Consider the following 25,804-nt stretch of genomic DNA (forward strand, 5'->3'; position numbering starts at 1 on the left):
AGCAATTCTTGTAGTGTTTAAATAGAGCCAGACTGGGTCAAGATGCTCCTACCTACCTCTTTTAACACTCAATGTGCATTTCCAAGTAAGTGAAGAGTGCACTCCAGAACTACTAGAGGCTAGATCTATCTCTAGTTCTGCTACCAGCAATGGTGGGGCTGCACACTTACAACATGAAGCATGGTCTAGAGCAGACCTCAAAATCTGCACAGTGGGAGAAAACAGAACCAGGAGGAATGACACCCTCCACCACAAGGCTGTTTCTAAAAAAGCAGTAAGGACTAAAATTGAAGTAATGAGGAAATCCTAACTTTCTCCAGAACTCTCTTCTTACTGTGAAACCTCATTTTGCCAACATAAGGAGGATCATATGGCACAGAGCACCTCTTTCCACACTCAAGGAGAGGTCTTTCCCAGCTTCTTACTATTGCAGGCTATTCCATTTATTTGAGGTTGAGAAAGCAACCAGGCATTCAGGAGGACTCTAATGTTTTCTTAATATCTGGAGTATGTATTTATACAAGCCAAGCTGAAGAATTGAAAGGATGGTAGGAGAGAATAAACCTAAGTCTGCAGCTTCAAGTACATGTGACAAATGTAGTCCTGCATCTGTACTGCATTTATACCCTACATTCAGTGCTGGAAGAGAGCTAACTCTGGAGATTGGCAGCCCCTACTCTCTATCACAAATCAGACGGCAGGGGACTGACCATACTGCACAACAAAGAGGAGAACCAATATTACAAAAGTTAACTCCCAGGTTTTCAGCTGAGTATCTGTGTCTGTCACAGTGTTCCTCTATTGTTTTGGCTTCTGGTAAATAGTTGGTACTAGTGGGTTCTTTTCATAGTTTATTTTTGTTAAGTACTGCCTTGAAAACACAAGCTTTCCAAGAAAAAAAAAATTCACATCCTTAACTTCCAAGCCTTGTTCAATCTTGCTTTCATTTAGAAAAGAATCACTACCCAAATAAAGAACTGACCATTCAGAAGAGTGTTTCTCCTGCACTTGTCTCTAGCTAGTTCTTGGGTTATAGTCAAGGTGACACTCCACAGTAGCACTTATAACCAGCCCCCCAAATTCTTACTTATCCCACTGACATTTCATTCTTCCAAGTACGGCATGTCAGAAGGAAAGCTCACAAGCAGAACTTTGGGGACTGCAGTTAAGGGAGACAATTCATAAGCTGGATTTGAATGAATAAAGATCAATTGAGAGAAAATTCTAAATTAAGTTACATTAACAACTGAACTTAAATTGTTCCAATGGAAAGCACCTGGGTTCTAAGTGATCGCAAGAAACGGGATGTGAAGTAAAAATTCTTTCTGTATAAACCCTCCTCATCTTGCTCATTGTCTCTCAACCAGCAAAGACTCAATGCCTTAACATGACACTATGTGGAAATCTGAGGGAAGAAGATGCATTTGATACCAAAGTGTGGTGATTAGCAACCCATTTTCTTTTTTCCAGTGCAAAGAATTGTAATTCCTTTCTAAATGCTACTAGATTATGAGGATGCATAATATACCCAAAGGAAACACATAGTCTTTTCTCAGCTACCTTTCCTGGGAAGCCATTCAGGAGTATACCGAAGGCTTCTAGCATTGCTCAGAGGATCCAGGAGGAGCAAGGGATCCCCCTAAAGGAAAAAAGAACAAGTAACAGCGGGATGGCCACTTCACATGCTTGCTAGCTTCAGGCACTCAGTTAGGACTAACTGTATTTTGATGGGGCTACTCAGCTTCTCTTCAAGGCACCATAACTTGGACTGCACTGAAGGGGCAAGTGAGCAGAATAAGAAACCTCAAGCACTGTGTGTAAAAAAATAAAGGGAGCAAAAGACTACTACAGATGATGTAACCACTGTACCTCTAGGAGTTCTTCATTTTTAAGCCATGAGATTGTTGGAGGTGGCACAGCATCAGACTTGCACTCCAGGAGAACTTGTCTGTTCTGCAGCACAGTGACATCCTGTGGGCCACTGGTACCAGCAATGTTAGGAGGAACTGTTACAAAAATGAAGAAAAAATTCAACATCACACATATGAGCTACCATTAAAATTACTCCTTGAAAATTTCCCATATATTTCTTAAGTTTAAAATTAATGCAAAGCTATGGTACCATTCATTGGTTCTGTTTTTCAATACCCATGTTAAATACATCACATTTCCTTAACTGCGGAACCTGTTCCCTAAGTCACAGGCTGGAAACTACAGCCTGTGACAGAAATTAATTTCAAGTCCATTCTTTAAATGTAACAGCATTTAAGCCAGATGGAGCAGATATCAGCAAAGTTCCATGAAAGTTTCATCAATAAACATGGAAGTTATAACCTTCAAGGAGAAACCCAAGGTATACTCTGGAACTGCTGAAGGCCCATTTATCATGTCATTACATTTTATATATCTGTCTCTAAAAACATGTCTTACCTTTTTCTACTGGAAAACTAAGGTGCTCACAGATACCAGTAGAGTTCACATCCTTTGCCAGTAAGCAAAATAAACTCAATCCGCTTGAATACTGATATCTGTAACCTTCCTAGATATTCAAAATATAAAACTTGGAATTGTAAGTCACATCAGTTGCATCTGATGGAACTTTCTCTTTTAATTGTGTATCCCGTTCAGAATAGTTACCCTTATTCAGAAATGTTAATTATGATCATCTGGCATAATATACTTTCTCAAAACACATACTATTTCTTCTTTAGTAAAACGTAACTTGTTAAATGAAATATTGATATGTACCTTAGTTTACAGTTTGAAGGAGAAATTCTTTTTCCTAAATCAAACTTACCATGCACTCTTACTAAATATTCCTTATCATCATCTCCTGCTGGGCTAGATGCCAAACATGTGTATCTTCCTGTGTCCTCCACCTAGAAACACAGGAACAATTTCAGCAGCATCCTCAGAATATGGGAACATGCAAGACAGACACTGACAGCACCATGCAACAGGCAGCACTTAAAATCCAACATAAGAGATAAGGAATGTCCAAAAATAATGAAGCTCTTGAAAACATCTATATTTTAACATGGTGGGATTGTACAGACATGGTTCAGAGGAATCTCCCCAGATAATGTGTCTCCAGCCAGAACCCTTCTCTTTGTGACGCGTTTTGCAACAGGCAATTAATAACGATGGACCTGGCTGTAGGGATCCCAGCAAGGGTCAGTCCTGGGTACTGAGAAAATCTTCTTGTGCACACATAGTCATTGATACTTTTTCTAATGTTTCCTACCTGTGAACTCTTCATTGTAAAGACAAGAAGTGTTTGCCTTACAAACAGAATGAGCAGCAGATCCCAGCCCTGTCCCACTTCTGTGTTGAGCTTCAGCCTGGCTGTCCTCAGAACTAGTTTATCAGTGCAGGTTCATAAAGGTTATTTTCCCCTGGACTCTTTCATTGTCAGAATTAACCTGCAAGTCATTCTATTGTCTTTTTGTTCTTTTTTACTTTGCACACAGATGACTGCAAATGCAGCTTTTCTACTCACCTATGAGAAGCAAATGAGTATTAGGAAAATCGGAGCTAATGGAAAGAGAAGACAGACTGGGTAGGAACTATGAAACGTGGCAGAAGAAAAGCAAGAGACAGTAACAAGAGTCAACTAGGTATGAAATGAACAAGAACAGATTACAGATACAGACTAAAACTGGAGATAAATGCAGAAAAAGCACTGATTGCTCTGTTTTGCATTGAGAAGTACCAATAAATTAAAAATGACAGAACTCTAAAATGAGCCTGAAGTAATAATGAACAGAAGAGACAGAAGCACTGGGGCACTCTCAACCCACAACACTACTGCTGGTTCCCAATGGGAAACTCCAGGGCAAGGCCTGAAAAACACATCCTGCAGCTGCAACTGCAGGTGGATGATTTATGTCCTAATTTTAGGACATCTCTTTGGATGGTCAGTTCTGTGCACTCCCGTAGGGTTTGCAAAACTGAGCCTGTTAGGAAACAAACACTTGACCTGGGCACTGGTTATTTGAAGACCCTCTCTTAGGACATGAACATTGTCGCTCTCCAGAAGTGGGCGCCCGTCCTTCATCCATGAGATTCTGGGGACTGGAATGCCAGAAGAGATGCAGAGAAGTTCAAGAGGGTTGTTAACGATGACAGAGAGCTCTTCTGGTTGCTCTGAGCCATTGATGTGAGGTGGTGCTGTGGAAGGAAAAACATTTGAGTTCTTTATTGACTCAAAAAGCCTCTAAATCCTGATAGAGAATCACTGAATCAGGTCATCAAGTCCAACCATCAACCCAGCCCTGCCAAGGCCACCACTAAACTCTGTCCCTCAGCATCACATCAACACAGCTTTTAAAGCCCCCAAGGGATGGTGGCTCCACCACTGCCCTGGGCAGCCTGACAACCCTTTGGGTGAAGAAATTCCTTGTAATACCCAATCTAAATCTCCCCTGGCACAACCTGAGGCCACTGTGGTTAGTTTGTAGAACTGGACTGCATTAGTATTATTTCTGGCTGTGTCATGAACTCACTGAATATCTCATACAATTTCCATCTGCCTCTGTTAATTTGCATATTTTATGAGTTGGCATTGTTAGAAAATGTTTTCATAATCCTAGGTAAAATACATTATGTAGTATCAGTGAATACATTTATTAGCTATTTGGCTGTTGTATCTTCAGCTGTGCTATCACCCTGTCTAGCTGAATTTCTTCTAACCAAAGTTATTCGTTTAAACCAAATTACTTTATACATGAGTTTACTATTAATTATAGCCTATTCCAGTACTCAGGAAATGCTGAGAAAAATACATAGTATATTACACATTCACACATGTTTAGGTTTCTTCCATTTCCTTACTTCTCTCGTTTATCACAGTAGGTGTTTTCTTGAAAATACTCCTTGTCCCTAGAGATTGTTGGACTCGTTGTCCTGAGCAGATACTCATTTACTGCTGGCACTTTGTGGGATGGAAAACTTAACACTTACCCAGCACATTGAGGACAAAGTGCTTGCTGGTGTCTCCAGCTTCATTGGATGCCACACAAGTGTATTTGCCCGTGTCGCCGACCTCTGCCTTTACAAAATGAAGGACCATTCCTTGGTTCCTCGATGTCAGGTGAGCTCCGAGGCTTAAAGGCTGCCCGTTTTTAAACCAGGACATGGTGGGGGCAGGAGTGCCATCAGTCAGACACTTCATGGATGCTGAAGTGCCTCTGACTACTGTCACCTCCTCTGTTCCTCCTGCATTATCCAGGCTTGGTGGCACTGCCAAGAAACAAAGACCTGGTTCATGTAGAGCACAGCCCAGCTGTTAATCCCGGACAAAAAGGAGCTGGGATGCAGCTGCTACCCTTTTGCACTTCCCTACTCACATTCATGCCTAGCACGGGTTAAAATTCACTTAGAAATTATCTATTATTATTCTTTCTGCAAAACCTATGACACATTATGGGTCCCCATTCAAGTAAGGACTCTGCTAGGGTTAAAACACTTCCCACATTGAAAAGTTAATGTTTCCCTAAACAATTACCTATGTAACACTCGTGCCTGCCTGCAACTTTGTGTTGGTGAGAAAAAAACCTGATTATTAGGTTTAGGGAATTAAGAAATAAGATTATTTACATTTCAGAGAAACTCACCAAAAACCTGAAGGTTGTAGTGTTTGTTGTCCACTCCAGCCCTGTTAGATGCTACACAAGTGTACAGACCAGTGTCAGGTATCTGTACTCGGGCAAGCCTACAGAGAAAAGAATTTTAAGTAAGCTGTAAATAGAATACATTATCTTTATTATGGCATGGTTTGGATCGAATTTTATTCTTGCTGCCAAAAAGACTAGCAAAATTATGCTGATACAGCAAAAGAACAGAAAACTCAGCTCGTTAAAACAGATGAAAACCAACCTGAGAATTTGCCCAGCTGACAGCAACCTGATTTGGGAGGAGACAGACAGAGGAAGGCCATTCTTTAGCCAGTTTATCTGTGGTGGTGGGGTTCCAGTAGCAGTACATTCAATATTTAGGGAGGTGTCCAAAAGGGCAGTGAGGTCCTCTGGTTCATCTTTATGATTGGCTATTGCTGGAGGAACTATATTTTGTAAATGTTGAAAAGGAAGATATTAAAACTGGCTCTTAGAACCATGCCATGCGTGTTCCCTTGCAGGCAAATCCTGCACTCCAGGCCTCACAGGCAACTCAATATGAAAATCCTCGTTTTTTAAAAGGGTAAACCCTCTAACAATATTAAACACAAGTTATCCAGTTACATATTCCAAATCAGATGCACGTTAGAATGGTTGTACAATTATGTCTTTGATTTGTCAGGCTGTGGCAGAGCCTGAAGCTCAAGAGGACAGAATGACAATGCAGCAAGGAGCAAGTAGCCAGGCCTGAGAGAGGATGGGCTGAAATGCTTCAGGGCCAGATGGGACTTGGCAGTTTGGTGCCACTCAGACTGACCTCCTTGAATACATCTTCAATCAAGTGAAAGCTAGAATCATGCAGGGGGAAGTTAGTGTATTAACTTCTAGATGCATATGCTGACTTAATTTTTAAATACAGAAAATTTCAAAATGCCTAATTAAATATTTGAGCTATTATTCTAACAGAACTGCCTTTGGGCTTTTTGGTTTTATAGCTTAGTTTATAGCCTTGGTCTCAGGGGCAAGCAGGGCCTCACTATGTAGAGAAGGCCCAGCCATGTGCAGCTCCAGGCTTGAGATCCCACGCACCATGACAGTTGCCTAGATATGACCGTTAAAGTTGGTTGGTTATGGCTTGAACTTCAACCAAGACAAACTGATCAAAAAAGCCTCCACTTCTCTGCAGTGCAAAGCTGTGATGTGGTCATTCAGTATTGTTATTTATTACAGCAAAGGTCTTCTTTTGCTACTCTGTGCTCAAATTCCAACTGGTTTGGAGTCTGTGTAACTGGGACAGATCCTTGCACTGCTGTGAAATGCTGCCCACACAGAACCCTTTGCTCTTTCACACTACTCACTGCACTTCATTAACACACTTCACAAACTGAAGTGTCTCTACACTGCTAAAGAGGAGTAATGCTCATCTTCTGCACATCAAACTGTGCAAGATACACTTCTTCTTTTAAGCTCCAACTAAACTCTTTGTCACACAAGGGGGGGACCCCTAACTGTTAGTTCCCTACCTTCTACTCTGGTTTAAACTGATGTACTTAGATTGGAATTAGTGAAGATAAACTAATGCAACAAAAAGCAGTATCACAGTAAAACAGCCCCAAGTGTATCTTTCTCTACAAGAAATAAAAACCCATCACAAACAGAATTCCTCTATCATGAAATACACCAAAAGAATCAATTTCTCTTTCTCCCCAAAGACCCTGAACAGCAACATCAGTCGTTTTGCCATTGACAGAGCACCCTGAGCAATATACTGGGATATCTACAGTACATGGAATGAGAAACACATGCATGTAGTGCTGCTCTGAAGCCAGCCTCATTCCTTGGCCTTCCCATGGGAGTGCTTTCAAAGACAGCCTTACAGACTAGATTTCAGTTTTGCATCTGTGAAAACTCACCATATACATTCAAGTTGAAAATTCTGTCTTCCTCTCCTGCAGGGTTAGTAGCCACACAAGTGTATTTTCCTGTATCAGAACTGAGAGCTCTGAAAATGTTTAATGTGCTGCCATCTGGAGTTACTCTGCAAGGAAGGTCATAAAACACAGTGAGCTTGTTTACCTGTTCCTATGACCCAGCAAATAAACATTCAGTTTTGTACATTTAAATCAACTACCTCTATCCTTTTGGGAATTTGGTGAAAGAACCACTGTTTTTTGGCAACACATTATTATTATTATTATTATTATTATCATTATTATCATTATCATTATTATTATTATTATTATTAGAGATAGGCTAGGAAGTTTTTTCCTAGAGATGTCCTGTTTAACCTTGTATTAAGATTTGATTCCAACTATGCTTTTGAAGACCCCTTAAGGAAAAGGATCAAGAGTAGCATGTTTCCACCTCTCAGATTTTTGCCTTCCAAAGGAACTCAATGAAACTTATTGACCTTAATAAACTTCAGTGAACTTAATGAACTTTAACAGATCTTATTACCTGAGAAAGGAATAAGTATTATACACAGATCTTTGTACAAAAAAAACCCACCAAAAAACTAAATTATCAAAGTAGTAACAAAGTGCACTGGGTTTATAGAAGCTATAATGCTCTTAACTTGTTTAAGCTAAGTCTCACCCCCTTCTGAGGGCCCTCTGAGGCTTAAAATGATACAAGCAGAGACTGCAGTGTCTGCTTATTTTTGCTTGCCTTATTCTCATTATTATTATTATCATTATTATTATTATTATTATTAGAGATAGGCTAGGAAGTTTTTTCCTAGAGATGTCCTGTTTAACCTTGTATTAAGATTTGATTCCAACTATGCTTTTGAAGACCCCTTAAGGAAAAGGATCAAGAGTAGCATGTTTCCACCTCTCAGATTTTTGCCTTCCAAAGGAACTCAATGAAACTTATTGACCTTAATAAACTTCAGTGAACTTAATGAACTTTAACAGATCTTATTACCTGAGAAAGGAATAAGTATTATACACAGATCTTTGTACAAAAAAAACCCACCAAAAAACTAAATTATCAAAGTAGTAACAAAGTGCACTGGGTTTATAGAAGCTATAATGCTCTTAACTTGTTTAAGCTAAGTCTCACCCCCTTCTGAGGGCCCTCTGAGGCTTAAAATGATACAAGCAGAGACTGCAGTGTCTGCTTATTTTTGCTTGCCTTATTCTTTGTAAATCATCACTGGCAACTGGCTTTCCATCTTTGAGCCACTGCAGACGAGGCGTGGGCACTCCGTCGGCGTGGCAGACAAGCTGGATGCTCTCCCCCAGGAGGACACTGACCTCACTAGGCATTTCAGAGCCAACAATACTAGGAGGAACTGGAAATGCATGATGGAGGAAAGAGAAGATTAATCAGCAAGAAATATAACCTAAAGTATTACAATTTAAGCTGCAGTAGCTCACAAGTACTAGCATTTGTTGCAGCACCTCCATTCAAATCAAGTTTAGAAAGTACATTATTATATTGTTTCTAGAGGGGGTTGTGCTAAGATAAATTCAGAGCTACTTTAATTGTTCCTTAAAACAGCTGATTCGGAAAATCCTAACACACGTATTTTTGCCATTATATTTAATGTCAACAATAATTAAACAATGCTAACACATAAAATAATACTATGGCAAAATCCCATTTCATTAAAGATCCCAGTTCAGTGCCTCTTTAGCTCCTGAGCATGTGCTCAGAGTGCAGCCAGATGCTCTGCTGTGTCAGGACCACCACACTCCTGTGTGCAGCCACACACTTCCTCTGCCCCAAGCACCAGCCATTTGGAGCCTGTCCTCCTAAAGCACACAGATGACAGTCCTGCTATCCAGCAAGTCAAGACTTCCCAGCCCCCTAGCTCTTTTGGAGCATTTCAAGCCCCTTTGGTCACATTTGATCAAACAAGCAGGGTGATACTCAATTCCTAACCTAGCAGAACAAGGGGTTGGCAGGGACAGAGAAACCAGCTCCCTGGAAGAAGGATGGCTATGAGGAAGTTACTAGATCTGTTGGGCTGCTGCTGGCCAGCACACCCACGCCACAGCTGATGCTGCCTCCTCTTCCTCATCCAGCAACTGCTGGCCTGGGAAGGGACGATAGCAGGAAGCCAGAGGTGCCAAAGTCCAGGAGTGTTGTTGGACATGGGAGGGAACAAGCACAATTAATGGGGATGAGGCATTAGGAAGAGAGGAAACCAAAGACAGTTGCAGCACAAGGGTGACAGGCAGTGAGGCAGGAGACAATTCCATACCAAAATAAGGTTTATCATCTGAGTGGATACAAAAAAAAAGGGTAAGAAAATTCTGCCAGGATTTCTTCGCCAACTCCTCCTATTTGCTACGGCAAAAAGACAAGAGGTATCACAGCTTCTGAAACCATGTATGTGTGGTGCTCCACACTCAACCAAGCAATGTAGCTTCAGTGTGCAGCAGGAGGAAGGATTGAAGCAGCAGCAAACACACAGAGCCTCTCCCATTGCTTTCAAGACCTCCTACAATCAGAGGTTAAATTGCTGACTAACAGTTACAATCCTCTAACCTGGCCCAGGTTGCCCAGAGATGCTGTGGCTGCCCCATCCCTAGAAGTGTTCAAGGGTAGGTTGGATGGGGCATGGAGCAACCTGATCTAGTGGGAGGTGTCCCTGCCCATGGCAGGGGGAGGTTGTAGATTATATTTAAGGTCCCTTCCAACCCAAACCATTTTATGATTTTTCCACATTGGTTGCAGATAATATAAGTGATGGTTCAAATTCTCCACTTCTCTACTTGTGTCTATTATCTCAGGGTTCCTCCTACAGACCCAGCATGGCACTCAACCATTAACCACTTCTGCTCACTGTACCCTTGTGCCTTACCTTGGATAGAAAGCTTATAACTTTTCTGAGCTTTTCCCTCAATATTTGAGGCAATACACGTGTAGGTCCCACTGTCTAGAAGCCGAGAGCGAGCAATCTGGAGCTTGCTTCCACCAGACAAAATGTGAACTTCAAGAGAATCAGAGTTTTCTGAAAATACATCAACAAGTTGTCATTCCAAACCAGGTCACAGGGAGAAAATGCACCTTGAGACATTTTTTCATCAAAATTTCAAAGCCCAACAGAACAAAGATTCCAATCAGTTAACAGAGGCTGTCTAGGGAGAGATGAAATAAAAAAGAGAGCAAATAGCACAGTGGTGCCCCAAAAGGGCTGAAAAAGAGTGGAAAGTAGCAGGAGAGAACATTACCTATTGGTTTTCCATTCTTAAGCCACACTAATGTTGGGGGAGGAATCCCAGTAGCATCACACACAAAGGTGACAGGATTGCTGACAGTTTCATTGACCAGCTCTTCTTCGGGGCCTTCTATATCTGGGGGCACTGTAAATTGAATGGAAGCAGGAAGAATGGTTTGGTTACCAAGTATTTTTGCAAACTGTTTTGAACCATCTACTCTACCATGTCTATGGTACTATAATAACTACTGCAGGTAATGCAGAGTATGCTCACCATAAACATTAAGATGGAAATTTTTATCATCTCTCCCTGCAATATTAATGGCTTTGCACACATACTGGCCCGTGTCAGAAACCTAAAACAAAAATGAATTAAGAAAACCTTATTATGGAGTCTTATTTTAATGCTACAGTTGAGAGATATTAACAGCCTTTGCTTCTGCCAGCTCAAGGTGGTTTTCAGAGACAGAAATACATCTCCTCCATACAGCTGGTAGAGCACACCACGGAAGAGCAGAGCAATTGCTTAACAGCAGCAGAGTAGCAGCAGATGCAGCATCCCCAGCCTGGCCTACCTCTGCACCCTTGATTTGCAAGGTCTGCCCATCTGCTAAGACCTCCAGACGCGCCGACTCCGAGATCATGCGCCTGTTCTTGTACCAGGTGATGATGGGCGGGGGAACAGCGTTGGATTCACACTCCAGCACCACCAGGCTGCCCACGCGCACGTTCAGCACCACCAGAGAGCTCCCACTGGGGTCTTTGATGCTTGGGGGCACTGCAGAAGAAGCTCAGAGTTACTTCTGCCTTTCTTCTTTTTGGCATGTGAGAGGGCAGAAAACAACTTCATAAAAATCAATGCGAAATAATGCATCTTCAAAGCAAGAGGTATTACTTCAGAAAAGAGTAAAAAAAACAAAAAACAGACCAAGGACATTCAGGAAACTTTTCTTCTGACTTTCCCCAGCTTGGTTCCTGGCAATACAGGTGTATTCACCCTCATCTGGTAGTTTGGCTCGGGGAATCTGCAGCGTCCGAGCACCTGAGGTAGAGACAGAGGGCTTGAGATTTATTCTGTGGACATTTTATCAATCTCAAAACCTATTTTAAAATCTCAGGTCCAACAGGCTGAGCACTGGCACCAAGCTAGCCTCAGAGTCAAAAAAGCACTATGTTGCCATTGCCTTTTAAGATTTGTTAATCTAAAAAAAAAAAAAAAATCCAGCCAAGAGAACTAAAATTTTAGGGCAAATTCCTTACTGCTGTTAATCAGAAGTTTGGATCAGAAATACTTCTTTTAGTTCTGCTTCTTTCACAGCTGCTAACTGCTGTCTCCTAACACAACTATGCCCTTCCTTGTGTCCCTATCCCATCCTCTGCTCCCCACCCTCACCTGACACCATTCATGAAACCACCCACTGCCTGTGCCTGAGGGAGCTGCACCAGCACTTCAGCAGCCAGGACACCACGACCATGCCCAGGCCTCAGTCTGTGCTGCAAAGCAGGCCCCAGCAGCACCCAGGCAGACCTGAGCCCCACAGCAGGACCTGTACCTGAGAGCCTGGGCTGTGCTCTCCAGCAGGAGCAGAACTGACAGAGACACCCAGGAGCCTGGTCAAGCACAGAGCTTCAAACATTTCAGACAACCTTCAACACAAGGATGCCTGCCTGAGAGGGCCCAGGATTAGTCCAGTTTCCCTCTGAAGTTAGCAGGAAGGTTTTTACTTTTTTCATCCAAGCCAGCAGAGTTTAACTTCGCCTTGCTCCCATTTTCTGACCATTTCTTTGGCAGGTGAGTCAAAGCCACCCAGCCATGATAATACCTGCATGGGAGCTCCTCTGTTTTCTGACTTGCCCTCTAGTCCTTTCCACACAGTGCATGTCAGTGCTTTCAGTCTCAGCCAGGTCTCTTCAGAAGTGAACACACCCAACAGCCAAGAAAATATTTAACACAGTAGGCCAAGCATCTTGTCTTCTCACTGGAGCAATACTAAGACTAACTACACTGGCTCCATAAACAATGGTCATCACCCTTTTCAAGGCAAAACAGACAGAAGTTGAGTCCAAAAGCTGTGGAAATAGCTGAGATTCCTCACCAGGCACAATAAAAGTGTTGGTATTTGAACTGATAGGTTTGCCATTCTTGAGCCAGCTGAGATCAGGAGGTGGGAAGCCAGTGACCTCACAAGTCAGAGAGATGAAATTATTCACTACCACAGTCAGATTCTCAGGATTAGCACCAACAACGCTTGGCGGAACTGCAAAGAGAAGTACACACAGTATCTACCACATCAACAGGCAATACTCCACAAGATCCTGATTTACTAAAATAAAAGATGAATTGCTGAGTTTACCAAAGTGCCAAGCTGCAAAAAAACTTTCACATCCTATGAATGGATCTGCTGCTTTTTGGATGTGTCTGAAAATAGGACTGAAGCCAATCTCATGGCCATTCCTGTACCTGTGAGTCACTAAGGTGATTTCACCTGCAGTCCTTCCATGCTTGGGATTTGGGAATGCTAATTCACCTAGAAAAGATCCTGCACTTCCTGAATATCAATTTTACAAGGCTGTGCTGAGGGTGCATTTGCTGTGTAAGGCATGACCAATTACATGTACCTTATCAGGACATGTAAGATGACCATCTACAATTTTTTCCTGACACTGTATTGCTCTTGCAAAAAGCCCATTTTCTCTTTACAGATAACCAAAAACTGATTCCTCCTGCTGTAGTTCAGAGTTATTTGTTAACCAGACAAACCTGTTGCTTAATAGTGAGCTAAGCAGTTTAAAATTCTGGATTGCAAGCATCACTCTGAGGGGTGCATTTTTAAGCTCACAAGTCCAAGTATTTTTAAATACAAGAATATTTTGACATTTGACCCTTCTACAAGAAGTATTTTAACTGAAATAACTGTAAATCTCTTCCTTTTAATAAACCCCACATTTTAGTTTCCATGTTTTTACAGTGTGGATATATAAAACACTTAAGAGGAAAGCAAAAGCATGTTCTTGGCTCTATTGTGTGGAAAAATCATTCCAAAGAACACATGGAATCCTCTTCTTCAAAGACAGAAATGTTAAAGTGTTTTGGACCATATCCACCAGAAATACTCCAGTTGCTTTCTGTCATTTGAATGACACAAACCAGTCATTAACCCAAGTTTATTGCTCCTCTGTGGACACTGCAGAAACAAGAGGACTCAATGGAAATGGGTGAATTCAGTCCATATTTTTCAACTTGGAATAACTGAAGGTTATTTCCCTGATAACGAGTGTAAAATGGTTCACTAGAATAAATGGAGAATTCTGATCCGATGACATTTTATAGTTATTTACATTTATTTACTTTCACAGTTACTTTCCCACAGATGTGATTATTGGCAGCAAGAGACAGTGAGCAAGTGAATATACAAGGCCAAATTTGAGCTGTCTTTTAATGAATTCTGCTTGAACTATATAAATGGTACATTTCAAATTCTGCAGCCTTCATGGCTTGTGCAAACCACTCACAAACGTACCACACAGAGGCAGCAAGGGGCTCAGCTCTGCTGTTAGCCTGAAAATTACCAGTTTATCCTATATTAAGGCTAGAGGTTGAGATTTTTACAACTGGATTTATTAAAGCAGTTCCTTTAGAAACATACAAAAATGCTGGAAAATAACCTTTTTTTTTTTTTTTAACATTGTCAAAATAAAGATCAGGCAGCTTAGAGATAATGTATTTTCATCAGTGCTTCACCCTGGGTGGTCCTTTCCTGAACAGCTATAGACTAATTTTTCAAATGAAACTGCACTCAGAGATTAATAAACCTAAACTGGTAGTACTGTTGAGCAAGAATTGAAGCTTCATGCAAGTATTTATTTTAAAATAATAGTATTAGACTACAGTCACTATAAACAAATCTTCTAGAGACAAGCAGCTTAAATTAAACCAGAAATGTCAAGAAAAGAGAAATATTTTGATTTTAAACCAGAACTCAAACACCAGGAAATCTGGATAGACTCCACTGAAAGAAAGTAACTTCTCAGAGAGTGTTTCCAGGGCACATTCTTTCCATGGCAACACTGATTTTGGCTAATTGTATTCCTGAGTGAAAAAAAAGCACTATACATTTCTTCCATTTAGTATGTAAATTTGCTGCATGTGTGAATGAGAAGAAACCCTGTTTCTCCTGTACCTAATAACCTGAGACATCAGATTGCTGTGAAGCAAGAGAGAGAAAACAGCTCTTCTTCCTAGGATGTGATACAGAAGCAGAATAGCTCTCCAAAAGGGGTGGGAAAGAGGACACTGGTCACATGCAGAAGACTGTGGTGAAAGTCTCCAAATAGTACTGGGAAAGCAGGTAAAGATGTAGCTGCCAGGATTCCTTGGTGGGCTTTAGCATGCAATTGTGCAGCTGATTTTGTGGGACTAATGCTTATTTCATCTTCAATTCAGAATGGAAAGCTGAAAGTGGTCATAGGAAGAGTGGGTAGAAATAAAAAGAGAAGTTAATGTCAACTCTGAAATGTTAATTAGAGCTATCCTGATTTTTGAAGCTATCAGGAGAGGTTAAGGAAGGTGGTACAGAGATTATTTTTTTTTAATAATGGAAAAATATCTGATTTTCTGGGTTGTAATTGTTTCAGACTTGTGATGTCACAGCCCCAAGTTTATTTTAATCCTATTTTAACTCAACAACAAAAAAACCCCTAGAAAGGAAACCTAAAGGAGACATTTTTAAAAGCCAGCTTTTACCATGCCATATCTCTTGCTATCAGTTAGTAACAAACTATTTCAGGGCTTAGCAACACCCACAGCCACTACACAAGGCTCCCTCAGTAATAATTTCCACCTACATGGAACAACCTAAAGACATGGGGCATCACAAGCCATGCTTTGCTAGGCAATTTAAACTTTCATTTCTAGCACATCACAATCTCTTCCCAGTAAGAAAACTTACTTGCATAGAGCTAAGCAAGTGTCTAAGCTCTCTGCTAAAATTAACACAGTCAAGCTAAACAACCAGTTGAAAGACAACCAGAAAATTCTGGGTTATTGCACTTACCATGAACATTTAGATTAAAATACTTTTTGGCACTTCCAGCTATGTTCTCCACAATGCAGACATACCTGCCAGTATCTGTTATTTGGGAATTCAAAATCTAAGGAACAGAAACAAGACCATTGTTGAGCTAAGATTTAAGGCAACTTGCTGTTCAAATATCAAGCTTTGGTGTCTCCCCAGTGATCCCAAGGTCTCTGAGGCCTGTGAGTCTGCAGGTTTGATTTGGTTTGATTTGTTTTCCTGGTAATGCCCTCACAATGTCATGAAGCATCCAACCTTCCACTGATGCTGCTCCTTTCAGAATCTATTATGCATCTCAGACCTCCACAGGTCACAGTACCTTTCACATTAAATTGATTCAAATTGAACAACAAAACAACTACTCATAAAATATTTTAAATAAAAATCTTTACATTCTATATGGGGTTTATATTTTGTTTTATTCTTAGATCATGCTATGAAAATGGAAAGAAGTAAGCTCAGCTCTGTAGCTGTTTATCAGTTTCATCCACTATCATCCACTGGAGGAGGGGATGGGGGTGTTCTTCAGAATTCACTGTTTTCTTTAAATAAAAAAGTACAATTCACAATAATATAAGTCTGCTAGGGCAACCTGGACAAGACTGAAAACTACAAGTTGTTCTCCACTAAAAATCAACACCATTTGAAACCAAGTAATTTCACTGATGTGGTTCATGGCATGATCCCACAAACAGCTGGGTCAGCACAACTGAGGGAACTGAACAGGAGGAGGAAGAAGTAGCTGAGCAACAGGGGACAAGGGACAAAAACTCCACAGGTTTGCACCACATTGTAGGAAAAAAAACCAACACAACAGAATCTCCTACTCAGCAAATCTAAACAGTTTTGTCTTTATGGGCAGCTTGTGTTTGTGATGCTACAAAGCAGTTATTCACCAAGAACTACCTGTAACCTCCTTCCACTGGACAAAAATGTGTGCTTGTCATCTTCTGCTAGGAGGTGGCCATCCTTGTGCCAGGCAATCCTGGGAGAAGGGCTGCCACTCACAACACACTCCATCACTGCAACCTTGTTCACAAGCACAGTCACTTCTTCAGGCTGGTCACCATCAGCTCCACTGATGGATGGTGGCACTACAAAAGAGCAGAACATGAGAGGAATACTGTGGCTTAGTACCTGCCAGTGCCATCAAGAAGAAAAGGTGAAAAGCCATTTTTTAGCTATTCCATCGTCACAGAATCACAGAATTATTGAGGCTGGAAAAGACCTGTGAGACCATGAAGTACAGCCTATGACTAAACACGACCACATCAGCTAGACCATGGCACTAAGTGCCACATCCAGTCTTTCCTTAAAGACTGGGATGGACTCGCCAGGGATGGCGAGTTCACCACTTCCCTGGGCAGTCCATTCCAATGTCTGATCACCCTTTCCATGAGGAAGTGCTTCCTGACATCAAACCTGAACCTTCCCTGGTGCAGCTTCATGCCAGGCCCCCTTGTCCTGTCACTGGTTGCCTGGGAGAAGAGCCCAGCCCCTCCTGACCACAACCTCCCTTCAGGTAGTCATCAAGAATGATAAAGTCCCCCTAGAGTCTCCTCCAGGGTAAACAACCCCAGCTCCCTCAGCCTCTCCTCTCCTCAGCCTTTCCCTCTAGTCCCTTCACCAGCCTCATTGCTCTCCTCTGGACCTGCTCCAGCACCTCAGTATCTTTCTTGCCCAGAACTGCACCCAGAACTCAAGGTGAGGCCTCCCCAGTGCTGAGCACAGATGGAGAATCACCTTCCTGCTCCTGCCAGCCACACTATTCCTGATGCAAGCCAGATGCCATTGGCCTTCTGGGCCACCTGGGCACACTGCTGGCTCATGTTGAACTGGTTGTCAACCAGTACTCCCAAGGATCATGTTTTTTGCTGCCAGAAAAAAAACCCAACCAAAAACAGAAGAGGACTTTCAAGGCAAGACCTCTTCCTAACAACAAATCAGTGTTTTCAGTGTTAGATACAGAAATAGAGGTAGAGAAATGTTTCCCCAGGGCATAAACCTTCAACACACAATGGAAGCAGCCTACTAAAGCTTTCTGTGCAATGTTTGTTAACAGACCATACAAAAAGGGCTCTTCAGCCTTTCAGTGGTTGGTCTAAATCATCAATTCTCTTAAGGCTTTAAATGTTTTGCAGGTATTTTAGAAAATTATGACCAAAAGAAGGAGAGAGAAAAGTCTAATAGCTCAGAATTTTTAAGTGGAAGCTGGACAGGGAACAAGAGATACCAAGATAAAGCCTGGATTTCCACATACGCTTTCCTTTCTGGTGAAGTTATCTGGATGATACAACTGAGCTCCTACAACAATAGCCTAAAACATACTAACAACATTAACACCATTTTCATGCACTTCCCTACACTTCTGCAAAACTCCAGCACCTTCTGTAAGCACAGCCATTTCGTAGCTTACAAACATGCAGAATTTATAAACTCCAGGTACATCTGGACTACAGTGCTTCCTCAGTTTCTTTTCCTGTCATGAAAAAGGAGGAGGAAAGCAGGAGAGCTCACAGAGCACACGGACGTCGTACTGAATGGAATCCTCCCCGGCTTCGTTGACTGCCACACACATGTACCTCCCAGCATCTTCAGCCTGTGCCCGCGGGATCTGCAACACTCTGCCTCCTGCAAGCAAAGCACAGGCAAGATTTAACTGCAACATCCAGCAGTTTTCATCATTTCCAGACCATATTTCACTAGAGACCTGAGCAAGCAAATTTATGAATGGTCACCATTTGTTCTCAATTAGAAGTAACTGAAGACTTTTATTTCCTTGCTACTTTTTCTACTGGCAGATACTTGGAATTCAGCAATGTTCATAATGAAATCTTAGAAGAGAGTAATTAATTCCACAGAAAGGATTAATGCTCTTCAGCAATATGCAGCCAGACATTATTCTTCCATCAAAACAGAAATATTCCTCAGCGAGGTGACAGAGAACTTACATGCAAAAGGAACATTCTGGTAAAGCTGTGCCAAACTGGAAATCATTCACCTCTGAAGCTCATAGGTGCACAAGATATTCGCTTTTCACTCTACTCTTTTAAAGCATAGCCACACAAATAGCTCCAGAAAAGACAGGACACAAGGAACACACTTTGGGAGTAGCTGTCATTGGTCACCCAACAGAAGAGCAATAGGTAGAAGATGTTACTCCCACCACTGCCCTTCTCTATCTGCACCAGCCCAAAGCATCCTCTGGGCAGAAAGGCTCCCTTCTAGCCTCTCAGTACTGTAAGCACCTCTCTCCCTTTCCTATATGAGAGATTGACTCATGGCCATTTTCCTGCTGGAAACACTATTTCCATGCCTCACTCCCTGTGTAAGAGGCTTTTCTACTCCAATTCTGATTGTGCCAAACTACAAATAACAGGGAAATAAACCAGGAACACATCAGAAAGAAGGTGTCCTTGTTGTATTTTATTTTTCAACACATCACATGAAAGTTAAATGGCAATACTGACACCATCTTAGGGACTATTTTCTAAATGAAAGAAGAAAACAGCTTAAATTCAAGGATTGGAGAGCAACACTTCCAGCCAAGGAAGTCTGAAAAGAACATTAATGCAGTGTTTTAAAGGGGAAATGTTCATTACCACAAGAATTCTAGCATTAAGATGATTTTTTAAGGTCAGAGAGCGACATTTTAATACTCACCTGGTAATATGAGTACTTTATCACTAGAGCTCAGGGGAAAGCCATCTTTATACCACGTAAGAACTGGAGGAGGAACAGCATTGGTCTCACAGTACAGAGAAAGGGGATTGTTCACAATCACATCTTTGCTTTCTCCAGCTCTCCCTGCATCCACTGTGTTACCAGCTTCCCATTCCTTGTAAGGCTTTTGGAAAATAGGAGGAACTGCAGCCAAGGAGGGGAAAACATGAGAATTCTACAGCAGAAATAGTTTAAAATTAATGTGAAGATACTGTAATTGTTGAATAGCAGCAACAAAAACTAAGTGTATTAAATTGACACCTCTTTCCAGTTTAGATTAGCCAGGAAAATTCTAGTTCTTTCCATTGGAATGAACAACTGAGCAATCAACTGAGTATTTTCTGAAGACCAATAAATAACAGTGTAAGATGCCCTGATAACAAAACCCAGGAGGTCTCAATCAACAATCATACTCAAATAGTAAGTTATCTGGTTTTACCTGAGTTCTAATTTTGCTTAAATTTTCAGAAATTAGTAAGTATTGTTTCCAGGTATTTACACACAGCGTGCAGGCCAACAGGAAGCTAATGTCTGGAGTAAGTACTACTCAATACAGATAAACAGAATGTGATGCCCTAGCTTAAGCAGAATTAAAACATTTTCCTGTAGTTTACAGGAAGACCAGAGTTGCTATGACATTCTGCTGACTTGAGAAACACTGCATAAGTCATATGCAATAATCAAATACTGTCTTTCTTAAAAAGGAACAAAATACATATAAATTAAAGATCACTCAAAACACAAAAGCACTGGATTACACCAAGCATGTACAACGGACACAAAATTAAAAGAATTCCAACATCCATTAGAAAAGGAGGCTACCAGAAAAATTGCATTATCTGAACTCAATTTACCTTGTATATTTACATCAAATTCCAGTTCATCCTCTCCAGCAATGTTGGATGCCAGACAACTGTAGCGACCGGTGTCTGACACTTGGGCCTCCTTAATCTGCAGAGCTCGGCCACCAGCTTGGACAAGGACATGCTCATCAGGGCTGAGGGGCTGTAAGGTAATTTTACAGGGAAATTAACACTTGGCACTAGAACCAGCCCTATTTGTGGAGCCAACACCACATCACCTCTCTTTTGGTCACATTTGGTTTGTTTCAAAGCCCTCCCTAAGGCGGCACGTGGGAGCAAGGGCATGTTTTGGTATTTCCTCTGCTTTGACACCCCCAAGGACACAGTAGCTTTTGTTTGTGCTGCCAGCCAGACCCTGCTTCCCACCCCCACAGAGCAGGCAGCTGCTCAGGACACCAAATATTGAGGGTCATCACTTCAGACACGGTCCTGGGACAGCAGCTGTGGCTGCAGGTGCTGCAGCCCAGCTCTCCTCTCCTCCAAAAAAACCCTGAGTGAACTTGATCAAGCTCCAGCTCCTCGGGACAGGTCTTCAAGTTCCTGGAAACACTTTTATGTTTACAGTTGTCATAATCTCTGCACGTTCACCTTTCTGATCCTGGTCTCCTAAGAGGATGGGGTGTTACATCACCCTGAAGCCCAGCTGCAAGCTGCTGCTGAACAGAGCAGTGCCATCCCATCAGGGAAGGGCTCTCATGACATTAGGTTAAATCGGGCTGATTCAATCCCTGAACTCACTGGTCCAGCCAATGAGCTGAGGGAAAACCTACACGTGTAAAACTACCCGTTTTCCATGAGGTGAACAATGCAATCCAACTCATACTACAACCATGACCCCTCAGATCTGCTGCCCGGTGAGGGTGTGGTGTGAACATAAACTTCATGCAGCAGCAACACACAGACATACAGGATTAGATGTTGCTGTCCTCAGAATTTACAACCCATCTGACAGCAGACACTTGTCTAACCTGTATCTCTCAATAACGAAAACAGATCCCATTAGGGAGTCAGCACTAAACTCCTGACCTGCAGCGGACAATTACTTCAGTCCACGGATGTGAGTGAAAGCCGTTTGTCCAGAAGCAACCTAAGACAAAGCTGCTGCCCTGACAGCAGCAGCAAGCTGCTCGCAGTCACCCTCTGTCTTTGGGGACCTCTAAACTCTCCCCAGCATCACTCTTCCTTATCAGTACCCCCAGGGGGTCCTAGTACTACAGCCACACCACAGCCAGACAGAGGGTGTGCACACAGGGACTCCAGGCTGCTTCGGCATGCTTGGTAGCTCCAGCAGGAGCTGCTTCAGCTGCAGAGGTGCAGCAGCCTGCCACACAAGTGCCCTGCCAAGAACAGCCGAAGCAAGAGATGTTCCATTCTCCCTCCTTGCACAAGAGTTGCACCATTTCCTTTTCAGCTAAACCAGCCCCCAGCAGACTGCACATCAGTATAACTCTGTGGCATCGCCCTTCCAAACTGCTTCTCCTCCAGACTGATGCTGTTGAGAAGACTCCATGTGGCAGGAATCATGCCTCCTTCCCCCCTGCAGAGGGTCCAGATGCTTCTGTGGCTTTGTGATTCTGCCAGAGCTGAGTGGGAGGCTCTCTGCAACTTCTGCAAGGGCAGCACTCAAGGACACCAAGCATGAGGCCATTCTGTAACAGGGCCTTTGGGGACTATTAATGGCAAAGGGACATGTGGCCATACCAGGGGACACCACTGGAGGAAGGGCCCTCTCCCTTCCAGCACAGACCAGCCCTGGGAACTCCAGCATTGATGTCTCACTAGCACTGCACCCATAAAAAAGCAAGGGTGTCCATTTGCAGAGCTCTGGCCAACAGCAAACATCCCAGGATGCAGGAGGGGTTATCTTGCCAGCAGGACAGTGGGAAAATGACTTCCCACTGACTTCAGCCCTGCAAGCGACCCTGGAACGCTGCATGAACACTCATATAAGCTACAATAGTACCTAGAAAGGTTAGACCAGATGATCCTTGAGGTCCCTTCCAACCTGGCATTCTATGATTCTATGATTAACAGTGAGAGTGAATATGCAGCTGTTTCTGTGCAAAATCCACCCATCAGAAGGAATTAATGTTGTGACTGGCCTGTCCATCCTTGTACCAGCTGATGGCAGCAGCAGGAACGGCGTGGGCTTCACACTCCAGGGTAAGGCTGTGGTTTACTTTGATCTTCACTTCCTTAGGGGACAGACCCATCCCTGAGATACCCCCTTTCTTAATGGTGGGTGGAACTGCACAAAAACAAAGGGAGCAAGAGGGACTCTCATCACTTGCTGTCTTATTAACAAATTTAACCAGACTTACTAACAAAATTAACTGGACAAAGGGAAAACCTGGAGGATAACCTCAGGGAAAGCAAATACATCCCCCCTATAATCTGCCTCTTTCCCAAAGCTGAATTTTTATTTTTATATACCTATATATATATATATGCATTTTCAACTATTTTTACTATATGCATTATATATCAAAACATATGAAGCTATTCAACAGTTTTAGACGTGCAAAACTGACTACAGCCTTACCCAGCAACAGTTCTTGATTATGTGTTTGCCTTGAATTCTACAAAGTTCAGTGTAGTGGAGTAATTAAAAAGGGTTTTAATGGAAACAAAGAGAAACATATGTTTGAAGTCCACACTCAGAGTGACTGGTCAAAGCTCAAAATTTCCATTCTGCTGAAACCCCAGTGTTGCAAAATCTGGTTTCCTTCTGAATCAGCATGAAAACAGAATATTTCAAAACTCTTCAGCTACCCCCCACCCTGGTCTCATAATATTATTTTTTTTTAATGCTTTCAAAGCATTTTCCATTATTTTTTCAATGGGAAATTTTAAATTATCCCTAATGCCTACAGTGCCTCAATAACTGACAGTTGCAATGGCACTTAGGGGTGTGGGGCTTTATGTGCTACATAGTCACACTTCCATAATGAACTCTTTTGTCATCTTCTCATTATTCTGAATCCAATGGGGCCTTACTAGGGACTCAGTGTAATTAAAATAACAGCATGGTTACTGGGAGGATGAAAACCAAACTCCAATTCATACCAGGAAATATAACAACAACAAAAAGAAAGACAAAAAATCATGCTTGACTGAGTCCATAATGAAGAGTTTCAGCATTAAAATAGAATATTAGGCACAGATGCTCAAAGAACAATGTGCCTTGAGTGGGAAAGCTTTTGTGCATATGGTGTTTTATGGAAGGATATAAAAATAGTATCCTCCTGTTTCACCTTGCTCAAGGAAAAGTCTCCCATTAGATGTTACACGTCCCTTCCTCTCCTTTTTTCTAAAACAGTTTCTTTGCTCACAATATTCTCTGCTCACATGTCCCACTGTGTTGGGTTTGTCTGATTTGAAAATTCTCACCAATAACATTTCAGAAGAAACGCATGATCAATGTTTCTTAAATGTCTTCCCCTGGGTGACACAAAGATTTTTAGCCCAACAGCAGCACTTGAAAAGGATGCAACAGCAAACTTTTCCAGGGTCTTTCCTCAACAGCTGCCATGAACTAATGAAGATGTTTGCTAAACAAAGCCACTAACAGCAACCCTGGTGTCCACCAGGGTAGGTAACACTGCAAAGGGAAAAAAAACAAAGAATGAAAAAATCCCCAAATGATTGGAAGTATTTCCTTACTGTAGACTTTCACTTCATAGTGTTTCAAAGTTTCCCCAGCCTCATTTGTGGCTATACAGGTGTATCTGCCAGCATTGTCCTCCTGCGCGTTCAGAATCTGCAGAGTTCGACCACCTGCCAAAAGACACAATTCTTTAATCACATCCATGTTGTACTCTTGCTTCCCATTTTTTTTGAATGGTTTCTGCAGGGTACATTTCATCCTTTGGTCCAAGTTCTGCCCTTAGAAAAACTGACTGCTTCCCACCATGTATCCTGAGTAACAAATGAGCACACAATGTGTGGCAGGGCTTTGGATCACAGATCCTGTCACTTACAGATTCTCAAAAGATTTGTTAATATAGTTCTGTACAAGAAATTTCTTTAAGATGTTTCAATAAGAAGTGGTTAAGGTTTCTGTGCTTCATTCACAGAAAAAGTGAAAGGCAGAATAATGGGTGAGGCTGAGCAAAAAAAAGCCTATTCAGCATCCAGGAGTGGATGGAAGCCTCCAAATGGCCTTTTGGTTTCAGCGCAGCGTTGGGAGGAAAGAACGGATGGAGGCAACAGCCACAACGTGAGGAGAGTAAACATGAATGAGTCAGTAAGATTTAAAACTTCAGGTGACCTCTACAGCTTTGACATGCTTCAGTTTCTTTCCCATAGCATCCTGTTTATTTATGATTTATATTGTCTGCCTTCTCAGTAGTGAGCCACTATTTACTTTGGCTGCAGCTCTTTTCAGACAGCATTCCTAGATGTTGTCCCCCCATGTAGGAATCCAACTCCTCACTATCCATATCGACTCATGCTTCCTCTGAACACTTGCAGTTAACAATGCTGAAGTACTTGTTCATCTACAGCACTTCATGCTACCAGGGAAGCCTGTTCCCATTTCCCACCTCCACACATGTGGCAGGTAAGAGTTACTCCACAAATTAAAAATGGCAAACTACTAACAACCTAGAAAAATGCCACCTCACTCTTACTACTATCGTTGCTTATATCTCTTTCCATCTAATTTCCATACTTAATTTCAAGTTCCTTACATACATTATCAACCCAAATGAACTTGTTTGCCATCATTTAGCTTTATGGAACAAAAGGATAAATATCCAAATACAAATAAAATACAAGTTAATCATCAGTTAACTGTGAAGCACTTAGAAAATACTGGAATGGGAAATGCTACAAAAGTACAAACATTGCACTCAATAGAAATACACCCTTTGGTTTACAAAAAAATAAATCTGCAACAGGAAACAAAATGCTGAAAGAATTAAGTGTTATGTTACTTCTCAATAGCAATGGAAAAAATGTACCTGGCAAAATGCGGATGTTGCTGTTTGACTCTAAAAGATTACCATCTTTCAGCCAGGTGATTGTAGCTGGAGGGTATGAGTAAGCCTCACACACCAAGGATGTTGGGCTGTTGAGGATTACAGTGACATCTTCTGCCTTTCCCTGGCTGTCTGCACCCACAATGGTTGGAGACACTGTGAACAACAAAATCATTAACCAGAGCAAGAACCTCTATGAAAACTCTGTTTTCTATTCTCTGTTCAGTCTAGGAATCTGGTTGCAGCCTTGAGGAAGGCATTCCTATGAGGTGCACTGAAACCCAGAGGCAAACCACATTCATCTGGCTTTATCCTTTGTCCTGCAGTCAAGGGCTGGTGGACTCCATCCCCCCTGAGCCTTTGTCAAGTGCAGGTC

The 25,804-nt window shown here is 42.0% G+C and overlaps 1 protein-coding gene across 1 annotated transcript in view; it reads right to left on the minus strand.

Annotated features, from left to right (window-relative positions):
* The window catches only part of HMCN1 (hemicentin 1), a 193,881-nt gene that overhangs the window by 30,143 nt on the left and 137,934 nt on the right, over positions 1-25,804 (minus strand). The window contains exons 51-72 of the mRNA XM_009997856.1: positions 25,411-25,584; positions 24,110-24,223; positions 22,549-22,694; positions 20,438-20,588; positions 19,524-19,727; positions 18,378-18,491; positions 16,767-16,954; positions 15,840-15,936; positions 12,882-13,043; positions 11,714-11,827; positions 11,361-11,563; positions 11,060-11,141; positions 10,799-10,930; positions 10,429-10,578; positions 8,751-8,910; positions 7,529-7,653; positions 5,878-6,061; positions 5,616-5,713; positions 4,963-5,241; positions 3,980-4,170; positions 2,798-2,879; positions 1,870-2,006 (exon numbers count right to left, since the gene is read on the minus strand). Coding sequence (XP_009996158.1) covers positions 1,870-2,006; positions 2,798-2,879; positions 3,980-4,170; positions 4,963-5,241; positions 5,616-5,713; positions 5,878-6,061; positions 7,529-7,653; positions 8,751-8,910; positions 10,429-10,578; positions 10,799-10,930; positions 11,060-11,141; positions 11,361-11,563; positions 11,714-11,827; positions 12,882-13,043; positions 15,840-15,936; positions 16,767-16,954; positions 18,378-18,491; positions 19,524-19,727; positions 20,438-20,588; positions 22,549-22,694; positions 24,110-24,223; positions 25,411-25,584 — 3,287 coding nt within the window. The remainder of the gene's footprint in view (positions 1-1,869; positions 2,007-2,797; positions 2,880-3,979; positions 4,171-4,962; positions 5,242-5,615; positions 5,714-5,877; positions 6,062-7,528; positions 7,654-8,750; positions 8,911-10,428; positions 10,579-10,798; positions 10,931-11,059; positions 11,142-11,360; positions 11,564-11,713; positions 11,828-12,881; positions 13,044-15,839; positions 15,937-16,766; positions 16,955-18,377; positions 18,492-19,523; positions 19,728-20,437; positions 20,589-22,548; positions 22,695-24,109; positions 24,224-25,410; positions 25,585-25,804) is intronic.

The sequence above is a fragment of the Chaetura pelagica genome, unplaced genomic scaffold (assembly GCF_000747805.2).
Source record: "Chaetura pelagica isolate M959 unplaced genomic scaffold, ChaPel_1.0 scaffold655, whole genome shotgun sequence".
Lineage (NCBI taxonomy): Eukaryota > Metazoa > Chordata > Aves > Apodiformes > Apodidae > Chaetura > Chaetura pelagica.